This window comes from Onychomys torridus, chromosome 19 (genome assembly GCF_903995425.1).
Source record: "Onychomys torridus chromosome 19, mOncTor1.1, whole genome shotgun sequence".
Classification (NCBI taxonomy): domain Eukaryota; kingdom Metazoa; phylum Chordata; class Mammalia; order Rodentia; family Cricetidae; genus Onychomys; species Onychomys torridus.
Genome location: NC_050461.1, coordinates 9,628,442 through 9,655,493, shown reverse-complemented (window position 1 = coordinate 9,655,493; position 27,052 = coordinate 9,628,442). Strand labels below are relative to the sequence as shown.

General features: G+C 48.2%; 1 protein-coding gene across 1 annotated transcript in view; it reads right to left on the bottom strand.

Annotated features, from left to right (window-relative positions):
• The window catches only part of LOC118570606, a 173,289-nt gene that overhangs the window by 6,542 nt on the left and 139,695 nt on the right, over positions 1–27,052 (bottom strand). Inside the window, 10 exon segments of the mRNA XM_036169266.1 lie at positions 2,109–2,229; positions 6,638–6,847; positions 8,164–8,316; positions 8,857–8,991; positions 9,239–9,391; positions 11,641–11,769; positions 11,771–11,809; positions 12,634–12,687; positions 14,326–14,475; positions 21,210–21,319. Coding sequence (XP_036025159.1) covers positions 2,109–2,229; positions 6,638–6,847; positions 8,164–8,316; positions 8,857–8,991; positions 9,239–9,391; positions 11,641–11,769; positions 11,771–11,809; positions 12,634–12,687; positions 14,326–14,475; positions 21,210–21,319 — 1,254 coding nt within the window.

Sequence of the window (27,052 nt, the reverse complement as noted above, 5' to 3'; positions counted from 1 at the left end):
AGGAGCATAGATTGGATGGTTCTCTATTTTGACCGAAAGATTAGGTCATATAATCATTTCTCCTATTATGAATCATTCTTTCCCATCATGCATCTTATCATCACGATTGCATAAGCGTAAGGTGATGTGTAATCTCCCCAAAAGTTGACTTTGAGGGCACAATTGACTTACTGTGCATGCACCCACTGATTCGGCGTGTTTCATGCTGGAATATATTGAGAACACAATCAAATAGACACTCAGCATTGATTGTTGTTAGGGGTGGAGAGACATTATGGTATGTGTAGTCTCGTGTAGGAGATCTGAGGCTGCCAGGGAAATTGTTTGAAGAGGGAAATTGTGTGCATAGAACATGCAGGTAAAGTGGCTAGGCTGTAAGGGAATTATTGGAGGAGGAGGGGTGCAGGTCCCTATGCCTGCCTGCTTCAAGAGCACATTTGTATGTCCATTCTGCAGGAAGGACTCTGGGTGCACACAGTCAATGGTTTGTTTGTTCTGAGTTAACCTTCAATCTAAGTAGGCAAGGCTTGCTGGCCTTTGTGTCTGTGAACCCGCCTCCTGCAGAGAGGAAACAAGGAGAAAAGTACCCACACCACAGACCTCAAAGGCAAGACCGATCACCTGACCAGAGGGGCAAGGGGAAACTTGGCAGTGATTGGCTGCCTTTGCCCTCCATTTAATCCGCTGGCTGTGATGAGACCAAAGACAGATCTCTACCGTGTTAGTTCACTGTCTTCTCAGATCATTGGCTCCGTGAATAAAGCACAGTTTAAAGATTCAATTCTCTGTTTGTTTTTTTTTCCTCCTATGTGTGGGGTGCCACAAACCCACTTACTAACCTCCCACACACATTGTGGAGGGGATCTGCTAGACCTGAAGCCTGGAGTAACTTCTACCAGAAAAGAGCTCTCCCCACCCAACTCAATCTAAGAACGGAGGCTCTTCTCCCTAAGTGTGCAGCTACTGAGGGTCCTGAATGGCAGCTCTCGGGGAGACATTCCCCAGAGAGGATTACAAAGACGTCTTTGGAGAGAAGTAGAGGGAAGGAGGAGAAAGAAAAGGTCCATAGCAGAAGGCATGTGGAATTGGTCCAGCAGCAGTGGTCACAACAGGACTCCATCTTAGGGCTGGTGCAGCAGGGATAGTTAGGTTATGGCAGGGACACCAAAGCCCACTGCAAGGTCAAGGCAAGCACGGAGGCAGGGAGGGAGGGCCTGTGGGTTTCAGGGACAAGTCCAGCTGTGTGCTTAGTAAGCCTCAACTCACTTGACTTTGTCTGCTTCTGAAAGACTGCATTCTCTCAGCTCATTCATGTTGGCAAGCAGCCAAAAAGGGAACATAGATAAAGAACTAAACACATGTATGAAACTGTAGTACCCATCTTGTACAATTACCCTAAGTGTCAGATGTGTGTTCTTCCATTAATGTGTAGAACAAACCTTGGAGGTAGGCATTAGCATTTTACTGTGTGGAGGTCTATTAACCTATTTAAAGTCACACAGCTAGCAGTGACAGGGGTCTGGTGGTCCCCCTCAGAAGCCTGCACACTCAACCAGTCTATGCTACAGCTGGGAAAGGAAGAGCTTGACTGATCCTGGTGATGACCGGAGCACAGTCACCCAATATTTGGTGATGGTTCTGACCAATCTGGAATTTATTCAGGACTCAACTTACAGGGGAAGAAGCCAATTCAGAGTGGTTCTGGGGTCTGATGCCATGCTGCCCATTGTCTACATTGTCCAGAGGGCTACTCTGATTGACATCTTCACAGAAGCCCCTGAACTTTCAGCACCCAACACTCATAATGAACTTTATAACACTGGTACCACAAATCATTGAGATGCTCCAACAAGCAATTCGATGCTTAACATTCTTCAGGTGGTATTTTACATGCTCTAACCAGCTGTGACTGAATGGACTAAGTAGATAACTTCATGCAAATCAGAGAAGTAGTTTTTTGGTTTTGTTTTGATTTTTGTCCATATGTTATTTATTCGGTCCACATTCATGGACAGCCCACTCCCTGGCCTTGGGTTGTTACTCAGTCTTGGAATCATGGAGGCCCCTAAGACTGGGTGATTCTTCTAGCCAGAGGAGGGTTTGCTTACCACTTGGGGAGCCCATCTGGAGAGATGACTGCTCCATGTCATGAAGCTGACTCTGGAGCTCCCGTACGCGTTGGAAGGCATCTAGCTTCACATTGCGCTCCTGAGCAAGCCGGCTTCTCATCTGAGGAGAGAGGCGAGCAGGGAAGACTTTGTGGTGCTTTCTTTGGTTCCCTTGGCTCATGGTGACTTTTGAGGGAGAGTGTGGGTCCAAGGCTACCCCATAATGAGCAGTTGGTCTTCAGAGTCCCACATAGGCTGAACTCAGGCCCAAGTTTGTCCTCCTGAGAATGAACAGCTAAAGTAAACTAAATTAAATAAAGAAGACCCAAAACTATCCATGGAATCCTTGCTTTGTAATTGCTAGGAGCTCATTTATAACTTTATGCTTCTTTAAAGACAAATTTGCTTTTTTTTTCTTTTTTAATCTATTTACCTATTTGTATCTGTGTGTCCATGTGTCTGTGTCTGGACACCTGCATGCCAGGGTACCTGTGTGGGAGTCAGAGGACAACTTGTGGGAACTGGTTCTTTCTTTTACCCATGTGTCTCCCATGGATCAAAGTCAGGTCATCAAATTTGTAGGCAAGAGCCTTTACTCACTCTGTTTAACATTTTTCTTTTCCACTGGATGGATAAAGGGAAGTTAGAGCCCAGCTCACAGCATCTACACAAGGAGCCCACATGAACCCCTGGATAGTTAAGCAGAGCAAAGGGGGACCCTCTCCCAGATCTGCATCACGGCTTGGTCTTTGCTGGCAAGGTCCTGAGCACACCGCTCATGTCTGAGAAAAGTCTACTTCCTGCAGACCTAACATTTCCCTGGCCAGCTCTCCCCTTGCACAGTGACTTAGCACCCCCTAGCCAGGCCAGGGAAGGATCCAAAGTGTCCCTCATCTGCACAAATTGCAGGCATTTTGAAATCGAGCCCCTGATTGTTTTGAACTATGACAACAATGGTAGCTCAGGACAAACAGAAACTAAAGGAATCCAAGGGTTACCAGCCACCACCCGAACTAGGAGGGAACACGGGACAGATTTTGTTCTTACACCCTGTAAAAGAACCAATCTGCTTAAGACCTCATTTTCAGACTTAAGTGTGACAAATAAATGTGTGTGTGTGTGTGTGTGTGTGTGTGTCTGTCTGTCTGTCTGTCTGTCTGCCTGTCTTTTGATTTTTGAGTCAGGATCTCATGTAGCCTAGGCTGGCTTCAAACTCTTGATTCTGCACCTGCCTCCCAAGTGCTGGATCACAGTCATGTGCAGTCTAAACAGTGCTATAGGCCCAACTCAAGGCTTCATGCACACCAGGCCAGCCCTCTGTGAGCTGACATACACCCTCAGCCCACCTCTAGGAAAAATTTAAAAATATAGTCTTGTGTGTTTTAAATCTAAACAGAGCTGGGCAGTGGTGGTGCATGCCTTTAATCCCAGCACTCAGGAGGCAGAGGCAGGCGGATCTTTGTGAGTTCGAGGCCAGCCTGGGATACAGAGTTCCAGGACAGGCTCCAAAACTACACAGAGAAACCCTGTCTCGAAAAACCAATAAACAAACAAACAAACAAACAAACAAATCTCAGCAGAAAGTCCTCCATACCAGTAACTGTGGCCATAAGCTGACCCTGTGTGTGGGGTTCCTCCAAATGTAGTTCAGATCTCAGTAGCTCATCAGAGCTTCAGGTTAGCAGGGTGTTGTCATGTAGCCATAGCCCTGTGAATGCTAGCTGTGAGTGTCTGGCCTTAATACTCCAGGGGTGGGGATGGGGCTGGAAGAAGCACAGCAGGAGTTCCTGAGCCAAGTCAGGGCTCAGGAAATCTGCGAGGTACCAGCAGAGGGAAGAGGCAGGCTTACTAAGGACCCTCCTTGTTTGTTTGTTTGTTTGTTTGTTTGTTTGTTTGTTTGTTTGTTTTTTCGAGACAGGGTTTCTAGGTGTAGTTTTGCACCTTTCCTGGATCTCGAGCTGTAGACCAGGCTGGCCTCGAACTCACAGAGATCCGCCTGGCTCTGCCTCCCAAGTGCTGGGATTAAAGGTACACGCCACCACCGCCCCTAAGGACCCTCCTTGTATATCATGCCTTGGCCAAAGTCACTCACTCAGTCAATGAGAGGGTTGAGTCCAGGTCTGTCTATGTTTCTGAGGCTTGCGTTCCATTCACGGTCCCATCACGACCGTAAACACTAACCCCCACTGAAGGCTGGCTATCAGTCCCTGTTCCAGGATTGGAGTTTTTATCTTCCCTCCCAACCTATGAAGTAAGTATATTGTTGTCTCCTTTGCACTGATGTAGAAACTAACACAGAAAAGCCACAAAGAATGTCAAAGTCACCCAGCCAGTTACAGCTGGGGCTATGGTTCCAAGGCCTATGCCCTAAGTGACCTTTCCAGGCACAGTACGGGCAAGAGGTGTTGTCTGAAGCCAATCAGTTATTAGTCATCCATGGAGGTGGAGGTCAGAGGTAGGCAAAGAAGCCACTGCTGGTCATGAGCCAGGGGATGGGGGTGGGGGATCTTGGTGACCTTTTGCTGGCTGAGAGTTGCCACTTGGGGTGGAAAAACCCAGAGACACAAGGGCTGTCAGGGGAGGGATGGAGAGGTAGTTCAGAAAGAGCCAGCAGTTTTGATGGACATGTGTGCTTATTGAGAAAAGCCTGAAAAGATTTATTTTACTGCCTTCAGAATCTCTGCCACTAAACAATTAACAACAGTAACTACATAAGAATTAATGTAGGATTATCGTCTGAACGTGAAAGTTCTCACACAGGCTCAGGTGTTTAAATGCTTGATGTTTTGTGTTTTGGAAGGTTCTGGAACTTTAAGGAAGTAGGTCACGGGAGTCATGTTTGATAGTCTGGTTCTGCTTCTCATCTCCTCTCTGCTTCCTGATGGGGAAGCCGAGGTCCCCAGCAGCCTAACACTTCAGCCACCTTCGCCTTCTCTGCCGCAATGGGCTGTGTCCCCTCAGACTCTGAGCCACAGGAACCTTCCTCCCTTCAGTGGTCATTGCCAGGAATTTGTCTCAGTGACAGGAAAATACAGCATGGGTAACTAGTTTCCGATGAGCAGGTTTGAAGGATGTGGGCACCAGCTCTCTCCTCATAGTCAGCCGCTGGGGAGCAAAGGGCGAGGCAGCAGGATTTTTTGTGGGGGTATGTGGGGGGACTGTTTGTTTCTTTTTCAAGACAGGGTTTCCTCTATACAGTGCTGGCTGTCCTGGAACTCACTCTGTAGTCCAGGCTGGCCTTGAACTCACAGAGATCCTCCTGCCTCTGCCTCCCTAGTGCTGGGATTAAAGGCTTGGCAGCAGGATTTTAATTAATAACCATAATGAGAAATTGGTAGAAAAAGTAGCTTCCTAGGCTGATGAAACCCCCTGAGTTACCCAAAAGGTTATTATTGGATGCCTGTCAGAAGCAAGCTCCCTGGAATTCTGAACCTCCTGAGATTATTATATAGAGAGGCCCTCTGATAAATACATGCCAATGAGATAGGATAGGAATAGGCCAAAGAAGCCACTGCTGGCCATGGACCGTGGTGGGGTGTGTGTGTAAGGGGGACTCTTGGTGGCCTTTTGCTGGCTGAGAATTGCCACTTGGGGTGGAGAAGCCCAGGGACTTCTCGCTGAGCTCCTCTGTAAGAGTCAACGAGAGTCAGTCCCAATAGAACTGTCCATAACTTGACCAGAACCAAGTCTCAAAAGGTAAGTTTTTTGTTGGCATTCTGTGTAGCTTAGATTGACTTCAAACTCATGGAAATCCCCCTGCCTCAGCGTCCCTGGTGCTAGACTCCAGACATGAGCCAAGTTCACAAATGCAGAATTCTAATTTTCTTCTATTCTGCTGTAGTTCATCTCCAGTCCCTTCAAAATTGTTTGTCTTGTGTTCCCTTAATTCAGATTAATTCTCTTGGAGCCCTCGAAACCCTTGACCAATAATAGTTCAATTTAATTTTAAAATTGTTTTTCTGTCTTTTGTTATCTCTAGTGAATGAATAAAGGCTTTATTCACCCGTGGATATGTGTAAAGCACCTCCTGCGTCAGGCTTTATTGAATTACCTTCTCTAGTCTGCTTATTTGGGCTTGAATTAATCCATACCTGCATTATAATAACCCTCTTCTATTTCCCTTAGGGGGTGGAGTTATAAAAACTATGTCTGCAAACCACCTTTGCTTTTCATGTTTATCTCTGCATTTCTAGAAACACTCGAATAAAAACTCCTTATTACAGCTTTCAGATACTTGCTCCTTTCCCAGATTATGGCTCGTACTTTTCTAAAAGGCCCCGGTTCAAAGGTTAGAGTTGCAGAAACCTGTTTTTCAGGGATGTCAGAAGGGCGCTGGAATTCTGAGCCTGGAACAGAACTGCGAGCAGTTGCCCCAGGGTGGTGTACAGAACCATTTCCTGGTGTGCCTAGAGCTGACAAAGCAGGAGAGCCTGCTGTGAGGGTAGCAGAAAGGCCTGGAGAACAGACACTGGGTGGAGCCCAGGTCGGCAGGCTCCACAGCCCCCAGGGCTGCGCTCAGCAGGCCTCACCTGCTGCAGGTCTCTGCCCATCTTCCTCCACTGCAGCTGGCCCAGTCTTGAAGCCCGCTCGGCCTCTTCCGTCAGGAGCTGCAGCTGGTGCTCCTTCTGCTCCACGTCTTCTAGGAGCTTCTGCAGGCCAGATGTTTTTAGGCTCTCCACCTGCTGCCGAGTGACAGAGTCTTGAGTCACTCTGTGTCCCAACTCCCTCAGCAGTTGAGCCTAGAGCAAGGGAGGGCCGAGACAAGAAAGAAAGCGATCAGCAGCAGCGGGCAACAGACGCAGCGGGCAACAGACGCAGCTGAGGCTGGAAACATGGCTGCTTGTGCTGTTTGTGGGCTCTGGGCCCTGGCTGGTAAGCAGCAGGAACCCTAGGATCTTGTCTCACCTGGTGCTTCTACTTCCGGCCCCCGAGACCTCAGTCAGAGGAACCAGAACCCACAACAAACTGTAACAAAAGCCAGGATGTGCTAATGCCCCTCCAGAACATTATCAGGTCAAAATATTGAGTTTCTCTGTACCAAACATCGGATGATGATATTCACACTAATTACCTATCCACCAAACACTCAAATTAACCACAAGCTACATTTGCATTGCCATAAAGCCTTTCTCCTGAGGACCAGCAGTGGTTGGGTTCAACTCTGAGCAGGCCAGGGCACTGCACCGAAGCATTAGTATGGAAGGGAGCTTCTGACTTGGGCTTTGTCTTCACTCTCAAAACATCTCTGGGGAAGCTAGTTAGAGAAAGAAGACGGAGCTGAGCTTGTCCTGGGCCAGCAGAAGCTGTGAAGTCAGATGGTCTCAACAAAGCAAAGAAAAAGTGAAGTGGGGGAGGAGGAAGAGGAAGAAAAGCGTAGGGCCAATTTGCAATTTGTCTGTGTTCCGATGAATGGAGAGGACGTGACCGCTCCTAGGTAGTTGAGGGTGAAGCATTTTATTGAGGATACGAGGGACAGGACAGCCAGAGGCATCTGGAAGAACCCAGAGCAGAGAGAGAAAGCAGTAGCCTGCACATGTCCAGAAGACTGGACAGGGCCTTGTTAGGAAAGGGGAGGGGGAGAGGGAGAGAGGAAGAGAAGAGAGGGAGCAAGAGAGTGGACCACGAGAGAGCCGAGAACCAGGAGACCAGAGAGCTGAGAACCAGGAGACCAGAGAGCTGAGAACCAGGAGACCAGAGAGCTGAGAACCAGGAGACCAGAGAGCTGAGAACCAGGAGACCATGTGGCTAAAATGGCTAGGTTCTACAGAGAAAAAAAAGCTGGGGGAAGAGAAGGGAAATGAAGCTCAGGGACTGTGTGTGTGTGTGTGTGTGTGTGTGTGTGTGTGTGTGTGTGTGTGTGTGTGTGTTGTTACTTGTGATGCTGGGAGCACCTGCCTTCATATGTTAATAAGCCATTTGTCCCGAGTTTCTTTGGGACCTGACTCTGGTGTTTCCAGTGGTACTCTAGATACCAGGAGGCTCTGTGGCTGTTCCCAGTACCAGTGCCCCTTCTCATGGCCACGCTCAGACTGGCTGACTCTGGGGCTCTAAATACCTGGGTGTCCTGCTGCCGCCGCAGCTTCCTGTTATCAGTCTGAGCTGCGGCCAGGGCCTGCCGCCAGGCCAGCAGCTGCTGCTGAAGCAAATTCACTTCTTGCTTTGCCATTAGCTTGGTTCTCAAGCATTCTCTTTTGCTGTGAGTGGATTCCTGCAGACACAGGGAGGCAGGAAGTAAGCCTCTTTCCTATGGTTTTAGTCTCAAGTCTTAGCTAACAGCTAAGACTCCCCATGGACTGGAGCTCTGGCTGGCCGTTGCTTGTGTGAATTTAGTTATGGATGACGCCACAGATCAGAGTAAATCCAGATTTCAAGAAAGTGCAACTTTCCAAACTACTCCCGATAATGTGCTTTGCTTTGGATGTGTCCAAAGCAGAGTTCCCTCACATTATCTCAGGCAAAATCCAAAGCTAGTAGCCTCGAGCCCTTAAAAAACACCTCCCCACCCCCTACCCCCACGTAGGCACCATTCTTTCATCTCCATGGCTGGTTCTGCTTGCCTGTTTTCTATTTCTCCCAAGGCTCTAAGGTTGCCCCTTCCGGAGAGGGGGAGGCTGGGTGGTGTTGATCAATTGCCAATTGCCAGATTCTTTAGCCTGGCTGGGCCACCGGCCACCTGCCACCAGCTCGCAGCTGCACTCAGTCTTCACGCAGGAGTATGGCAGGGGAGGGGCCTGTCTCCAACACTCACCTTCTCTGCCCTGCTCAGCTGACCTCTGAGGTGAGCCTCCTGCACAGCCAGGCGCCAGCGGCCCAGGCTCCTCACTTTGCACTCTAGAGCAGCCAGGGCGCTGCTGTTGTCCTGCTCCAAGGGGCGCAGCTGCTCCTGCCAAGAAGGCTTACTTTTAGAGAAGGCCACTCTTCGGTCCTTTTCCCCAGAAGGGCAGGGCTCCTCATGCCAGAAAAAGGATACTAACACCAGAAACATAACTCTCAAAATGAGACATGACCATAAGGAGCCCAGGGTCCCTTTAAAGTGTCTGCTACAGTGCTTTTGGGAGACCCCTTCGGGATGCTAAGCGGGCCAGTGGTGGGCTGGGTGCTAGGGAGAAACATGGCATGAGATCACAAACTTTGGCTGTGTTCTCTTCTGCTCCTTCGTCAGGTCTGGCAGAGCCCCAGGCTTTCTTTAGCTGCTTCATATTGGCAATCCCTTCGGCTCTCACCTCACCGATGAGCTCACACACTTTCTGCATCAAATTAAGCTGATTCTCATCCAGCTTCTCCTGAAAATTGCAGACTCAGGTCAGAGAAGTACTGTGGCCCTGTGCACCGTGAAGGGCAGGATTGAAATGCTCTCCACCCAGACATTTTTCCTCCGCAGAACAAGGCAAGCACTTTAGGTGTTGTCTTTAATCTGCAGGGCTTCATCTTTTGGCCACCTGCATGTCCTAGAACATGCCTTGCTTGTCAACACCAAGGCAAGTTGAGCCAGAGGACGATGGGTAGAGCCATGGGGGAGGAGACAGAGAGACAGTAGACACTGGCTAAATCAGGCTAGGTGGGAGAGGTGGGGTTTGGGCTCCCAGGTTGATAAATCAGGCTAGGTGGGAGAGGTGGGGTTTGGGCTCCCAGGTTGATAAATCAGGCTAGGTGGGAGAGGTGGGGTTTGGGCTCCCAGGTTGATAAATCAGGCTAGGTGGGAGAGGTGGGGTTTGGCTCCCAGGTTGATTCAGGGGAATCTAATGAGCCTCTCACTGTAGATGAGCCACTACTGAGGAATTTCATTAACTATAGGTAAGTGAAGGAAGAAGATGGGCTGGCCGCCTCCTTAGGCTCCAGTGGAAACCTGGGTATGAGATGTTCTGTTCCAAAGGGCTGTGTCTAATGGCTGATGACACAGGACACTTAAGTAAGCGTAACAACAATCTCAGTACTGTGAACTCAGTCGTGATCCCTCCCAAACTGCCTATCCAACCTCAAATGTCTGGTGATAGAAGACCTTTTTGAGGTTAAAACTAGGTTGTCGGGTGGGTCCCTATCCCAGAGAGAGTGTGCCCTGTAAGAGCAGAGGATCATCTTTGTCTTTCTCTCTACAGGGAGAAGGCAGCTTCTGGTCCTCTAGGAAGAGAGCAACCCACCCTCTTCCCCTGATCTCTGACTCTTGGCTTCTAGAATGTGAGAAGATAAACGTCTGGCTTTAGTACCTAGTCAATGGGGTTTTAGTGTGGCAGCCTGAACAGACAAGTCCTAGGGATGAGAAGTAGGCATATGGGCACCCTTTTATTTCTGAACCACTTTCCCAGAGAGGAGGCAGGAGGGTGCCCAGTTAGAAACTATGTCAGGAAGCTTGACTGCTGGTTACCAGTGGGAACATTGCCTTGGGACCAAGGAGTTGGACAGGGATCCCCTCCTTCTAGGGGTTTGGTAGAACTCCTTCAGTCTGGGAGAAGCTGGGGGTCCACTTTTTATCTCTTTATGCCTGCATGATTGCTCGGGAAAGGCTGGCCTTCATAGACTCCTCCCAAAGTACTAGTCCATTTTGAATTTGATCTTTTAATATTGGTAAGCATTTGTATTTTGCAAGTAAGAAGAAATCTCTAATATTCGCTGGAAGACAAAGGCAGAGCATCGACGGGGTCTCCTGCTAATAAAACAACCCTGGGGTCTGCTCTGGAACTCCTAGGGAGGAGGGGGAGGGGAGGGATTAAGTGGGGCTAGCTCTAGAGATTATCCAGTAGTGCAGAAGAGAGTTTGGGAAAGAAAGCTGTAGACTTGGGGCATTGTGGGTGTGTACTGAAATCCATAGGGTACGGTGACCAAACTCCCCGCTGGCTCATTTTAGGCATAGGACATCTGTCTCCCTGATGCTCAGTTTTATACAGTGACTAGCTTCCACAGTGACGTAACTAGGGGGTCCCACCACTCCTCTTTTGGGGGGCCCTTGGTTGACACATTGGTAGCTCCCTGATTCTACATGTGGGAGAAGGCAGAAGGGCATGCGGAAGGCGAACCAGATCTGTGAAAACTCGTTCAGATTCCAAGCTTGCCCAGCCAGCTCTCAGGCTGCTGCTCTGTCCGCTCAAGCATGGCTCTGAGGTCCTTTGCTCACCCACTTGGGTGTCTCACTCAACTGAAACAACAGTGATAGGTGTTGCGGGGGAAGCTGAAGCAGAATGCCTCCTCCTTCCACCAGCAACCAGATCTCCAGTGTGGAATAAACTCGGTTTTCCAAAACTCAGTGTCTATCCTGGAAGAATAATGACAGCTCAGCTTGGTGACGTGGCTCAGGAGGTGAAGGTGCTTGCCACCATGCCTGGTGGCCTGCGTCTGATCCCTACACAGCAAGTTCCAGGCCAGCCAGGACTACATAACAAGACCGTGTCTCAACAAAACAAGCCTCCAACCACACAAAACCTTCCCACTTGAAGTTTTGGGGGCTCAAGGATACCTTGGTATCTCAAAGGCCACTCCTCCATGGGTCCCTTGGTATGCAGCCTTGGGGCTTCCTACGTCATGGATGTGAGACACTTACCTTTATGTGTAAGCAGGTCATAAACAAAGCTTGCACTAACGCTCTGTATTCCTCCTGGACTTCTTTTCTAATCTGGTTTTTTAGATTCAGGGTCTCCTCTTCCAGATCTGTGAGCTGGGCTCTCAGAGCCTGTGATTTCCATGATCATGTCATGACTGAGCTCTGCAAGCTAGTATCAGAAACAATGCAGGACATGTAGCATGCCGTATGGGTAGCAATGAGGAGTCACACGTGGCAGAACAGTTCCATGGAGGCTAGCATAGCCTCCACTTGCAGGCTCATGAAGGCAAGTGGCCTGCTGTGGAGATGTGGAAGGCAGCTCCTCAGGTTGGCTCACCAGTCCTGAGTATTGTCAGAGCATCTGACATTCATGTGCCTCTGCCTCCCTAGTGTTGAGGTGAAAGGCACTCATCCTGCATAGAATGTTCTTTATTATTATTATTTATTATTTTATTTTTTTCGAGACAGGGTTTCTCTGTGTAGCTTTGTGCCTTTCCTGGAACTCACTTGGTAGCCCAGGCTGTCCTCAAACTCACAGAGATCTGCCTGGCTCTGCCTCCTGAGTGCTGGGATTAAAGATGTGCTCCACCACCGCCCAGCAAACATTCTCAATATGATGAATAAACGAGCTCCGAAGAACTGGTACTTAAACACAGTACTTCTGATGAGCCCTTCAGCTGTCTTGACCTTCATCTCCACACTGGCCTTGCCTCCACCCCTTCACCAAATGCCTCTTCATTTTTGAAATGCACTCTAACTGGCATTTAAAAAAAAGAAAGAGAGAAGCATGCCCACATAATTCTGCCAAATAACATCCCCTCCCAACACATAACAAAGACAATTTAGGAAAAACCCTAGGGGAAATTCCCCTTAGGAAGGTAGTTTGCACAAAATGACAATGACAGTCCTTGAGTGTGCCTGCATGGGCCTCTGGACACGATTGATGCAGGCAACATTAGCTTCCTGTAGACTAAGAGTATGGACCCGACCTACCTGACCAGCACAGTCTTCAGGAGGAACTTGACTTTTTCGAAGCAAATCTACTTCCTGAGGAGGAGAAGGCAAGGCTCAGTCCAACACACAGGCGCTGCAGTGCACATGCAAACCCTCTCTTCTGGTGTTTACACAGCCTCATTCTAAGACCCTCGGGCCCCTGGTCCTGCCAGTAGCTTGGGCTGTGCTTGGCATCTTGTTAGACTTTGGGAATCAACCTCTCTCTCTCTCTCTCTCTCTCTCTCTCTCTCTCTCTCTCTCTCTCTCCCTCCCTCCCTCCCTCCCTCCCTCCCTCATATATACCAGGCTGGTCTTGAACTTAATACATGGCTGAAGGTGACCCTAACCTTCTGAGCTTCCTGTCTCTATCCCCCAAGTCCTGGGGTTACAAGGTTGCCCCACCATGGGCAGTTAAATTTTGGGTTTCTAACAAAACAGGAAAAAATAACATGCAAGCCAGGCATGGTGGCACATGCTTGCAATCCCAGCTCTGGGAAGGCAGAGACAGAGAGACCCCTGAAGCCAAGCTGAACTGGCAAGCTCCAGGTTCCAGTTAGAGAACATGTCTCAAAAAATAAGGTGGGCAGTTTCTGAGAAATGACATGCACATGAACATGTACACATGTGCACACACAAATTAAAAAAAAAAAAACCCACAACATGACTTCCAGGCTTCTACAATGATGCAGAGCTCAATATGGGGAAGTCATCAAGTGTGTGCAAATCCAAGACTCACTGTTTGATATTTTAATGCTTCATTCAGTTTTTTGGATGAGTATAAGGTAAAATTGTAAGGCTCCTCAGATACAGTGTATACTCTGGCAGTGTGACTCTGAGGCCCCATGAGTACTAGGACCTAGTTTTAAGGCAGTCTATGGTAATTTGAATGTAATTAACCCCCATAAGTTCATAGGAGGTCTGGCCTTGTTGGAAGAAGTATGTCACTGTGTGGGTGGACTCTGAGGTCTCCTTTGCTCAAGCTTCATTCAATGTGACACTCAGACCACTTCCTGTTGCTTTGGGGTCAAGCTGTAGGACTCTCAGCTCCTTCTCCAGCACCATGTCTGCCTGCATGCCACCATGTCCCATCATGATGAGAATGGACTAAACTTCTCAAAATGTAAGCCACCCCAATGAAATGATTTCCTTTATAAGAGTCCCCGTGGTCATGGTGTCTCTTCACAGCAATAGAACCCTAACTAGGACAAGATCTCACCACTGAAACTGACCAATGATATGAAGACAGGTTTTATCTATCTATCTATCTATCTATCTATCTATCTATCTATCTATCTACCTACCTATCTATCTATCTATCTATCTATCTATCTATCTATCTATCTCCTCTGATAGACCAGGAATAGCACAAGGAGATTGGTGTTTTCTGGGGGAGGGAAGGCAGTTACACACCTTTCTCAAAGGTTCACCCCATTGATTGGTCATGCCTTGTATCCATGGTAACCTTTAAGGCCTACAACCCAGAGCTGCTAGTGCTGTTACCTTAGCAATTGAGTGTGCCTGAGCCCGAGAAAGTGAACCAATGGTAAAGAAATGTTGTGCTCACTGTTTCCCCCCAGCTCTGGCATAAGAACAGCTCTCCTCACCTGCTCAGGTTTTCGTTGCCAGGTAGCTCTGAGGCCTCCATGCCCACCCCCTTTCTCCTTCCCAGTGCCCGCTTTCTTGGGCACCCACCTGCTCCCTCTGACTGAGTTTCTCTCTGACATGTTGCAGGAGATGCTCGTAACACATGGAGTAGGTCTCAAAGTTGCTGCGTTCTCTAGCCATCACGTCACACCCCAGGGAGAGGAGGCAGGCTTCGAGGTGCTCCCTCCTGAAAGAGATCTGAAAAGGCGATCATGTCTCTCTTGGTGGCTCTACCAGGGTTTCTGGTAGCCACACCAAGCCAGGGCTCAGGGGACATGTTGCTCTGGCTCGTAGACACATTTTCATTTGCCCTCAACACCAAAATCTTGATTGGCTCAGGTCCTACAACCCCCCACCCCCCCAACACATACACCACTTAGCTCTGCTCTTTGCAGAGCCAGGGACGAGAGAAGAAATGGAGGCTGACCTGTCACGTGACTCAAACATGAAAGGCTAACAAACTGTTAGAGTGCAAACTTAGCTTTACTTTCAAAGAAAATAAGCTAGATGGCCGTCTTCGAACTTAAGTCCAGAAACTGAGTTCTATGATGAAGTATGGGGACACAGGAAGAGCTGCTTCCCCGTTAGCATGACCCCCAGCTTCCTACCTCAGGACCCCAACATGTCAGGATAGTACTCTCCACTTGGTCCACCCAAATTCCACCTGGCCCCCTCCCTCCACAGCTGCCTCTTGGTCTGTGCCACACCACGGGTATTCACCTCACTGGTAATAAGATCTAGTCTCACTCTGGAGAACACAGTCGAGGGAGAAGACCCATGTAAGTCTGTATCACTGGTTCCCAACCTGTGGGTCTCGACCCTTTCACAGGAGTCACTCAAGACCATCGGAAAACACAGATATGTACATTATGATTCATAACAGTAGCAAAATGACAGTTATGAAGTAGCAACAAAAATAACTTCATGATTGGGTGTCACCATAACATGAGGAACTGTATTAAAGTATCACAGCATTAGGAAGGTCAAGAACCATTGCGCTAAACCATCTCTCAAGTCTGTAGTTCTATTTTCTTTCTACCTTTCTTTTGTTTGTTTGTTTGTTTTTTGTTTTTCTGGGGCTTTTGTTTTGTTTTGTTTTTTGAGACAAGGTTTCTCTTCGTAGCCCTGGCTGTCCTAGCAATCACTCTGTAGACCAGGCTGGCCTGGAACTCACAGAGATCACTTGCTTCTGCCTCCTGCCTCTTGAGTGCTGGGATTAAAGGCACGCACCACCACTGCCCAGCCTGTATTTCTATTTTCTAATATAATATAATCACAATTGGTACATGTCATTAAAATAATTTTTACATAAAGCATACATACTAAAAGTTATGTTTTCAAAAAGTCATCAACTGTATCAGCCTGGCAGGATATAATGAAGACTGGTCCGTGGAATCTGAGCACAACTTCTGCTTACGTGGGAGGGAACCAGCTGTAACAGGGCAAAAGCCCAGAGTGCTAGAACTCCTTCTCTAGGGCCCCGCCCGCCAGAGGGCCCTTTCAGTAGATGGGGTAAGGTCTGTCACTCTGTCCCATGCTACCCTCTGCACCTTTGGGCAATAAGCACCAGGAAGCTGTTGACACCATGCCAAGGGTCCTGGAGCTCTCTTCAGAACCCCGATTCCTTTGTGAGGAAAGGGCTTATTAATGGCAAAGGGAACTTCCTGGTTTGACTCTGGTGAAAACCTGAAGCCATAAGAAGTCAAGGCTGGCAGGTCAGTGAGGGTGTGGCCAGTGACCTCACCTCAGGCCACACTGGAGTCCAGCCCCAGTGACTCACCCCTTGCTGGCCTGGGAGTGAGCACAAGCTCACAGGGCCTCCACCAGCTCTCTAGCAGGGCAATCGCCTCTCAGACTAACTTCTTGCCCCTGAACACATGGGCTGGCAGAATATAATCACCATGGCCTCTGCCGTGGGCTCCCTCGATAGCAGAGATTTTCCACAGCAGGACCAAGGGGCCCCTGGTGAGTTTGGATGGCACCATAGAGGTGGGGGTTGTCAGAACTCTACCCATAATCACCTCCTTTCTCCCACAAGGCTCCACGGAAGGGGGCGGGCAACAAGTTGGGTAGAAGGATCCACTCCAACTCAGCTCAAGCATAGTGAGAGTGATCTGGAAGTGGGGGAGGGGACCAGGAAGTGGGGAGGAGGAGCATTTCCGAGGTGGGTGCAGTAGCTGGCAGGGGAGGAAGAAAGGCTTTAGGTATACTTTGGTCCTGCATACCACACTCAGCCTTCTGGGAGGAGCATACGAAGCCTCTTGAACAGCAGATGCTGGACCCTGGGGCTTCTGCTGGCTCTGCCAGGAACCCTCAACTGCATTCCTACCTTCCAGGTCACTGCTCCTGTAGAGGCAGCTGAAACAGGTTTCACCCTCCCACTTCCCCTCATGGGTCCAGATGTTCCCAGTACGTACCACCACCCTCCTCATTTAAATCGGAAACTGACTACAGCAATGGTGTTGGCTGCAAGAACAGTAGGTTGTCCTGTGAACTGATTCTTCAAGAGAGCCAGTCCTGGGTGAGGCCTGGCGGGTGCCAGGGCTTATTCTGCTTCCAGTGGCTTTATAGGCGTGTGCCACCACACCTAACACAAACAGTTTGTTTAGTATCAGGCACAAAAGTATTTGGGAGGTTTCTAAAGCACCACCTCTGCTGATGTGTTCCTCCTGGGACTGACTCCCATGGGTTGGTTGCACAGGGCCACTCCACACCTAACCCCTCCCCTGCTCCAGCATGTCCCCACTCCCTGCTGTGCTGTTTGTCCCCTGCCTGTCTTCATCTTACCAGCTCCTCTGGGTGCTTCAAGATTCAGCCCTAACAACACCTCTGTCAGGAAGCCTCCCTCTGGCCTCCATGTGTCTTCTCCCCATAAATAAATAACTGTACTCAAAAACTTGAAAATCCTCTTTTTAATAAACTCCAACTCTGCCTCAAAGAGGGGGGGGGGTATATATATTAGAACCCAGTGATGGATGGAGGCCGGTTTTCTAGAAACTGGAAAGAGACTTGACACCAACATGAGTTTAAAAAAAGAAATCTGCCAGATTGACCTGATTTTCTCAGGAAATCGAGCAGACAGAATCCCGGGCTTCCAGCAGGATGCCTGAGAAGGGGACTGGGAGAACATGGCTGGATGGCAGACTGACTGCGCATGCCCCTGGCCCATGGATGATCTGTTCTGAGACAGCTGCACAGCCTGGCAGGTCTAGCGTGGGCAGCTTGGGGCCTTGGGGGACTGTCCTGTCTTCACCGCTACTAATGGCTTAAAGAGGATGCTCAGGGCAGGCTGAAAGAGCAACCAGATGCTAAAAATGCAGATCTGTAAAGATCTCAAGAGGTCCAAGGTCAAGAGGACCAAACTGACCAAGAACAAGCGGGATGATGGGGCAGTAGCTCAGTGTCTGAGTACAACCTGTGGGCTTCAGGGGACAGCTCGCTGCACCAGCGTGATGCGGCTGCCCAGCCCAGCACACTTCCAGGCAGTAATCCAAGAGAAACACTGAGGCCAAGGTCACCGTGAGCTTTGCGACAACCTAGGATTTAAAGGAGACTGGCCACAGTGGCAAGCGTGTGCCTACTGAACCTTGGAAAAGAACAGGGGTGGCTTGTATAGGGGAGGGCTGGTAGGCTGAGGACCCCAGATCACTGCCCAGTCCGCTGTGTGTGGAAGAAACCAGTGAAGGGGCTCAGGAGAGCTCTGCTTCCCCGTCTGCATGTTCTGGTGGGTCCAGCAGATAAGAACCCACTTTGACTTGTTTTCTGGAGCAAGCACCCTGATGAACCATGCAGGGCCTCCACCCACCACAGCGATGGTTCTAATGGGCCTGGGATATCTGAGGCTCACCATCGGGGCAGAACCATGATCTGTGGATCTCCAGGGACAAAGGATCTACGGTGAAGATGTACAGGGAAGGCCAAATACAACTTACTGACAGCTGACCAGATACAAGCAGCCTGGGGCGGGGCAGTTTGGTTGTGAGTGGGCTCTTGGTTCCTGCAGGTGAGCAGAAGAGACCGGTGGCCCACCAGGCATGGGCTTGAGAGGAGCCGAGCGTCACCAAGCTTTCCAAGCATTTCCTGAGTTGCAGATGTACCTGATAGGGATTTGTCGTGTCTTTGAATCCTACATTTCTTCCCTACAAGATGTCGTCAACCTTAGCTGGGGTATCTGTGCTCACAGCAACGGGGAGATGGAAGCAGAGGATGACAGGTTGGAGGCCAGCCACGGTTACAGATCGAGATCCCATCTTGAAATGAAAACAACATCCTGTCCCCCACCAAAAACCAAAGAACCTTATCCTCAGTGAAGGGGTGAGCAACAGGGCACACGTAGAGAGGTGTGTATGAGCAGTTCTTGTACATATGGTTATTCCCCCCCCCACACACAGGGTTTCTCTGTGTAGCTTTGCACCTTTCCTGGAACTCGCTTTGGAGACAAGGCCGGCCTCGAACTCACAGAAATCCGCCTGCCTCTGCCTCCCAAGTGCTGGGATTAAAGACGCACGCCACCACTGCCCTCTTGTACGTATGTATGTATGTATGCATGTAATCTGTATCTACATATCATAAAACTTATTCTTTTTTTTAAAAAAAAGATTTATTTATTTATTATGTATACAGCCTGTATGACTGCAGGCCAGAAGAGGGTGCCAGATCTCATTACAGATGGATGTGAGCCACCATGTGGTTGCTAGGAATTGAACTCAGGACCTTTGGAAGAGCAGTCAGTGCTCTTAACCTCTGAGCCATCTCTCCAGCCCAAAACTTATTCTTTTAACTGTCACCAAATACAGAGCAGTGGCACCATCACTATCCCATGGACAAATTTCTTTTCATCTTACAAAATGAAAACAGTACCCACTAAACACTGATTTGTCCTTTCTGTCCCCGACTCCTGTGAGTCTGACTCTTGTAGGTACCTGACAATTAAGAATCCTTGCATGCCCTCACAGGTATCCTCATGGTTTATCAGGTGGCAACACGTGTCGGAATGCCCTTCCTTTTTTATCTTTTAAGGATTTATGCATTCTTTTTATTTATGTATTTGGGTGCCTGCATAAATCTATGTGCACCACATACAGGTAAATGCATTTGTAAGTTGCCAGGCGTGGGTGCTGGCAGCTGGAGCTGGGTCCTCTGGAAGAGCCGCAAGCACCCAACTCCTGAGCCACCTCCCCAGCCCCACACCTTTCCTTCTTAAAGTGAGCCACTGTGATTGGATTAAAATAGCTCTGCCCCTGGAAGATGGAGCCGTTCATCAGCCCACAGGACAACGCTCCAGTGTAAATGAAAGCTAAGTGAGCATATGGGTATGGCTGAGGCTGAGGAGACTGTACCCTCACCATGCTTGGGAATTCTCTACCTCATAATTAAGGACCCAAGTGTTTATTGTAAAATTTATGGGAACATTTCCAAAAACTTAAGAAAAAAAAAGTAAACTTGAAGAAAATAATATAAAAAAAATTGAGCAAATTTTATCAATACAGATTTTTTTAAAAGTTTCAAATTTTATTTATTATTTGCTAATTTTTTTAAAAACAGAATCTTGCTGTATAGGCCAGGCTGGTCTGGGATTCTTGTTTCCTTTCCTCTGTCTATCTATCTATCTATCTATCTATCTATCTATCTATCTATCTGTCTGTCTGTCTGTCTGTCTGTCTGTCTGTCTATGTATGTATGTATGTATGTATGTATGTATGTATGTATCTATCTATCTATCTATCTATCTATCTATCTGACTAACTAACTAGTATGTGTGTGTTTCTGTGTGGAGGTCAGAGGGCAACCTGCAGGAGCCTGTGTTTTCCTACCACTGTGTGGGTTCTGGGGATCAAACTCAGGTCATCAGGCTTGGGAGCAAGAACCTTTACTCACTTGCTCAGCCATCTCCCTGGCCCCTGGCCTAGAACTCTTTTTTCTACCTTTCCATTATTATGTGTGTGTGTATGGTGTGTGTGTGTGTGTGTGTGTGTGTGTGTGTGTGTGTGTGTGTATGCACACACATGCACACATATACATGTCAGCACGCCATGGTGTTGTGTGGGGTTCAGATGTGGCAATGTTCATGAGTTAGTTCTCCACTTCCATCATGTGGGTCCCACTGATGGGACTCAGGTCATCAGTTTGACTCCAAGCTCCTTTACCCACTGCTCCATCTTGCTGGCCCCTGACCTGGAACTTCCAGTCTCCTTGCCTCGGCCTTCTTAGCGCTGGGATCATAGGTGTGTACCACTATGCCTGGCAGGACACATTTTTTTTTAATGGTTGGGTGGAGGTTATTTTTATGTTAAGCACTTATTAATGACCCTGAAACTGGTGTTCAAATACTTTGCTCTCTTATCTCGCCTTTTCAATGGATTCTTTCGATTTCAGCAAGCACTTTTGGACAAGGGTAAATACTGTTGAACATTATAGTTTAGAAGTGTTATATGAGCTCAGGTATCTTTTCTGAAAGGACACAAACATAAAATTATTGGTACTACTTCCACTGGAGAGGAAATTGGGGGTGTGGGTAAAATGTTACCTTTTGGTGCTGTAGGCCTTTTATTGGCCTCCCGCCCACAACTGCAGGCTTTAAAAATGTTTCCTAGTTAGGTATACTATAGGTCTTTTTGGTTTTCCTCCTTTTTATTTTTTTTTTTTATACTAGCAAATCAACAATAGGAAACTGCTTAAAAAAAATCAACTCATTCCAAAGTTCCAGGTTTGTCTTTAAACATTTGACCAAACTTTTTGATTAGCCAAGATCATTTTCTGATCACTCCAAAATGGGCAGACATCGGGCTTTTTCATACTAAAGTGGTGTGAGTGGGGGTCATTTGGGGTTCAGCCTCAGTAGTCACATCCTTGGGGAGAGTACAGAGCACCAGGGTATGTAAAATGGGGGCCTTCCTCACATGGGTTACTGTTTAAAGGGAAGCAATGCGTACCTCAGGTCCATTGTCTTGGGACTTCTCCATTAATCTCTGTACAAATCGCTCAACTATCTGGGGTCTCACAACTGAAAAGTTTTCTTTCATGACTTGGTGTTTCCAAAGGTCTAGGAAAAACAAAAACAAACAAACAGAAAACCAGATCAGCACAGGCATCACAGAACCCAGCCTGGTATCAAGGACGTGACTCCACAGTTCCCAAATGATGCCAACACAACTGTCTGCCACTTTGAAGAGCCAGTGGGGAAGGGAGGAGGCAGTCCAGGACATAGAACCCTCTGGAACATGGAATAAGGGAGATATCTAGCAAGGCTCTTAATAAAAATATTTGGGGACGCCCTCCTGAAAACCAGCGAACAATACTGTCACTGTAGACAAAACCCAGAAAGAAGTGCTATGCTCCTATTCACCTTCCATAATGTCTACTTCCTTAATATCCTGTGTCTAAATGATGATTTCAGCCTAATGCAGCTATCAGAAGTAAACACGGAACAACATGGCTGATGCACAGGACAGGAGGTATACGCGAACTTATTCAGAGCAAAGTTGCTTGTGGTAGCAGAGGTTGTAGGAATCGCAGCTGTCTGTCGTTTGGATCATTTTCACTTATGACATGCTCATCCAATGGAGTAGCACGCAACTGTTCACAGGAAGAAATTCTCCCAATATTGATGGAAGAGTTTGATGGTATTGATCAAATACTAAGGACCTTGGGTTATTAAGTGAAAATGGCAAGGCATAGAACAGTGGACAGAAAAGAGCCCACCCACCCAGAGCTCCAGTTTCCCATTCCCAGCAGCTCACGGTCTTTCCCGTTTTGCTGAAATCCTTCTCCCGATTCTCCTGTCGCCATTTACCACCTCATCTCTGCATCTTTCACGGCGGAATTCCCAGAAAGCAATGCCATCCCTCAAACCCACTTGCCTGGTTTTCACTTCCACACGTCTGGGGAAACTGATTTTTACTATAAATACCCACAACTTCCTCTAAAGCCAACGGCTTGACTCGCCTGCCCTAGCATTCTGCCCAGTTCGTAACGTCCCGTTGGGGAAGCCTCCCCTCTCAAGCACGGAACACCTCCAGCCCGCCTCTCTTCTCAGCTCTGTGTCCTAGCTGTCTTCACTGACCCCTTCTCCCCCATACTCCCTGCACCCCAGGACTCAGCCTCAGCCCACTGTGTATTCATACATTCACCTGCCGTTCTCATCATCTTACAGCTGATTAATAATAATAATATAATAATAATAATAATAATAATAATAATAACAACAACCTCAAGTTTGGATTAACATCTTGTTCATTCTGAAGGTCACTTAAGACTTAATTTAGGCATAATCAAGTTACCAGTGTCCCCTCCCCACATGACTCCCTCTGTCACACACACACACACACACACACACACACACACACACACACACACACACACGACACTTAAAGCATAAGCCAGATGACATCACTCTATACTGGGTCTTAGTTGCTGGGGAAATGTTGGAGAAGCCCCACTGCTCCCTCCTCTGTTGACCCTGCCTTTTCTGGCATCTCACTTTCTCTCAGATGAAAGTCCCTGCCACACACTCCAAAATACACGGGATGACCAGAGAACAAGCATCCGCCACCATCTGCTCAGAAACGGCCGCATCTCTAGGATTTATAGCCTGTGCTGTTGACCCAGAAGTCTTCATTTTGAAAATGGGATTCCATTTCTTCTACAGATGGCTACTTTGCATAATAAACCTACAAATCATAGTTCACGTTTCTTTAATAAGCCTGAACTTTTATGGAACAGATTATCTGATTATCATGAAAAACTTTGCAGACAAGAGCTTGGATGCCTTTCCCGGGGTGCTGCGGGGCAGAGGCCCATCACACACTTCTAGCTTGGGACCAGTTTGGGGTTTATCTCTGGTTCCCGCTAAGGAGAAGCCTTTTCCAGCTCTCTCCCTGGAGTTCAAATGAAGACACACAGAGACTTACAGGCTGGAGCCAGAGAGAGAAGAAGTCATCCAAGGAATTTCTGGCAAAGAAGAGCCAGCTTCCACATCTGTCTTGTTCTCAGTGCATGTGTGTGGTCATGGTGTGTGTGTGTGTGTGTGTGTGTGTGTGTGTGTGTGTGTGTGTGTGTGATGGTGAATATAAATGCTGGTCAGAATAGAGGTCAGAGGATAACTCGGGGTTGGTCTTTCCTTGCCTTGCATTTTGTTTGAACCAGGATCTTTGCTTGCTTTTTCCCATTGCGTATTCCAGGCTAGCGTAGTGTGATCACTGAGTGCGGCGGCACCCACCTTTTCATGGCTCCGGGGATTCCCGTCTTTGCGGCAAGCACTCCACCCACTGCCCTGTCGTCACCCCCCCCCCCCCTACCCTCCCACCCCCACCCCCGGCTTGAAGCCACTGTCTTGACAGCAGCAGAGGGAGGGGGAGCCCCCTCAAGGTTAGGTTAAGTGATGGTCTTTTTCTCTCTCCCTTGCCCTGGACTAAAGGAAGGTTTGAGTTGGCCAGATCACTTCCCCTTTCTCCCTCTCTCTGCAGCTCTTAGCCCGAAGCACCACACTTCCCCACAGGAGCTGGTTCAGTGGTCCCTGGGTCTCACCCCGAGACAGAGTGGAAGCTGAAGGTCCGTCCACAGGTGCAGAGTCCTTCCCCTCCCTTCCCCTCCCCCACAGCCAGGGGCCCAACAAGTCCGGGCTTGAAAGGCACATGGAGGTGAGAACACGTCTTGTCCTCCTGTAATTTTCAAACTGCTACCCCAAATACTAATTTCCCAAGCGCTGCATTGTTTTCTGGACAGGGTAGCAATAATAATACAGTAACAGTCTAGGGTCTAGATTAGGCAGAAATTTGCACCAGACTTTCCCTGAATTTTCCAAATGCACTGCAGTGCCTACTACTGATTGTCAGCTGGATGGGACCTAGAATCCCCCAGGAGACAGACCTCTGGGTATGTCCATAAGGAAGCTTCTAGACTAGGTTCATTGAGGTGAGAAAAAACACTCTAAATGTGGGCAGCAAGAGTGGGTGGCAGCATGCCCTGGGCTGGGACCACAGGCTGAGGGAAAGGGAGAGTGGAACATCATTGTTCTTCTCTCTCTCTTTCTCTCCCTCCCTCATCCTCTCTCCCTCTCTGTCCCTCTCTCTACCCCTCTCCCTCTCCCTCTCATTGTCTCCCTGTGTCCCCCTCTCTCTCCTCCTTGACTATAGGTGCAATGTGACCAGAGAGCTCTGCACCGCTGCCACAGTAGCACGCCTGCCATGAGCCGGAAGAACCCACTTCCCCTTGAGCTGTCAGGGGCTGTTTCACAAGAGAGAGAAAAGTGACTACAACAGTTACTTGGACATAGAACAAGCCAGGCATGGTGTCCAACCCTGTAGTCTGCGCTCAGAGGCTCAGGGAGAGCAAGTTCAAGGACAGCCTGGGCTGCACAGTGAGATCCTGTCTCAAGAACCAAAAAACAAAAGCGGAAAAACAAGGAATTGGCCTTAGGGTTGGGATGGAGGTCATGGGTAGAGCACTCACCTGACGTGCAGGAAACCTGAGGTTCAGTTCACAGTGTTGGGAGGAAAAGACTAATACTTGGGTGACCAATTCACAGACGCCAACTAAAGCGGGACGCTTTCAGAGGGATCATGCTAGCTGCATTTCATTTTACTTAGGATACACAAGGCTACAAATATTTGCTCGTACTCTCACGTGGAGCCCAGGCTTCTGCACACGTCCACTCCAGCGTGGATGGGTGCTGGATCATCTCTCCTCTAGATGTGGTTCCCAGCATGCACTGTGGCTCACTGTTGAGGCCACAGTCTGCAGGCTTTGGCAAATGTAACTGGAAGGTGTGTGGATGACAATTTCTAGGTATATTTATCTTGAAAAAGAGTAAAGATTATGAAAATCTAAATACATCATTTTGTAAATTTCCACAATTTTGCCCAATCTGTCATCTGTCCCAAACAACTACATTTGCAATAAGTTTTTCCAAAAATTTCAAGGTAGTGTTTTAAAATCTTTTTTTTTGGACAGGCTGGCTGGCCTGGCACTTTCTATGTAGTCCATGATAGCCTCAAATTTGCAATCCTCCTGCCTCTGTCTTTGGAGTGCTGGAATTGCAGGTGTGAGCCACTAAGCCCAGCATGCAAACTGAATGCTTGGAAAAGCAATTGCAAGTTCACAGCAAAGTACAGAGCACCCGCAGACCGCTTGTCCTCCGAGGCACACGGCCTCTACTAGCCATACTGTGCGTCAGTGACACAGTCATCCCCAGTGTCCTTCCAGCCACAGCAGCGGAGGGGCGCAGTCTGTCCTGTGGTTCACACCTGGTGTTCCACACTCAGCGAGCTGTGACAAATGCAAAATGACATTATATTATTGCAGGGTCATTTTCCTGCCTGTCCTGCTGCCCACCATGGCTGCCCTGACACTCGATGGTTTTTGTTGTTGCTGTTTTGATTTTTCCTGCCTCAGTGACTTTGATGTTTTTATCATGTCACATAGTTGGAATCATACATGGTTGCATTTTCAAAACAGCGTCTTTCACTTAGTAATTGGTATTTGATCCTCTCCCACGTCCTTTTTAAGAAAGTTATAATTACAGCATTTCTTCCTGCCCTTTCCTCCCTCCAAACCTCCCCTACCCCTCCCTGGTCTCCTCCTAATTTGTGGCCTTTTTTTCACTAGTTATAATTGCATGCATACATATGTATATACACAGATATTTATAAATATAGCCTGTACGTCTGTGTGATATTATTTGGATGAATGTTGGCTGACCTTTTGGCACTGGACAACCAATTGGTGTGCTCTTCCCTGGGGAGGGCCACTTCTCCCCACCCAGCTTTCCTCCCCAGTTGCCAGTGGTTCTTTGTGCAGGGTTGAGGCCTCGTGCCATTTCCCGGTCCACTTTGGCATGTGCAGTGGTGTCTTTCTTGTTCAGGAGCCACATTGGTGAGACTTGATGTGTGTGGCTTCTGACATTAGCAGGAGACGCAATCTCACAGCACACGCCCGGATCCTCACAGCACACGCCCGGATCCTCTGGCCCTTACAGTCTTTCCGTTCCTTTTCCTGGTCCCTAAACTTCAGGTAATATCATTTCATCATCATCGATGTCTGTTAATGGGTTCATAGCTCACTCTTTTTTTCTTTTTCCTTCTTCTTCTTTTTTTTTTTTGGTAGGATTGAACTTGCATACTAGGCAAGTATTCTATCATGAGATAACTTTCTTTCCTTTCCCTTTCTTTCTTTCTTTCTTTCTTTCTTTCTTTCTTTCTTTCTTTCTTTCTTTTTTTCTTTCTCTCTCTCTCTCTCTCTCTCTCTCTCTCTCCCCCTCCCTCCCTTCCTTCCTTTCTTTCTCTCATTCTTTCTTTGAGTCAGGATCTCCCTCCACAGCCTTGGTATGTAGAGCTGGCTGGCCTCAAACTTACAGAGGTTGACTTACCTCTGTCCTCTTGAGTTTTGAGATTAAAGGCTCCAACTGTTTTCTTTCTTTCTTTTTCAAAATTGGATTAATTTTTTAAATTATGTGTATGTGCATATCTGTGTGCCCATTGAGGCCAGAGGTGTCGGATCCCCAGTGTGGGTGCTGGGAATTGAACTCCAGTCCTTTAGATTAGCAGCACCCCCTCTTAGCCACTGTGTTATATCTCTAGCCCTGGAATTTGGGTTGGCTTTTGTTGTTGTTAATTTTCTTTTTGTTGTTTTGTTTGTTTTGAGCCAAGGATTTTCTCTGTGTAGTCCTGGCTGTCCTGGAACTCACTCTGTAGACCAGGCTGGCCTCGAACTCACAGAGATCCACCTGCCTCTGCCTCCTGAGTGCTGGGATTAAAGGTGCGCGCCACCACCGCCCAGC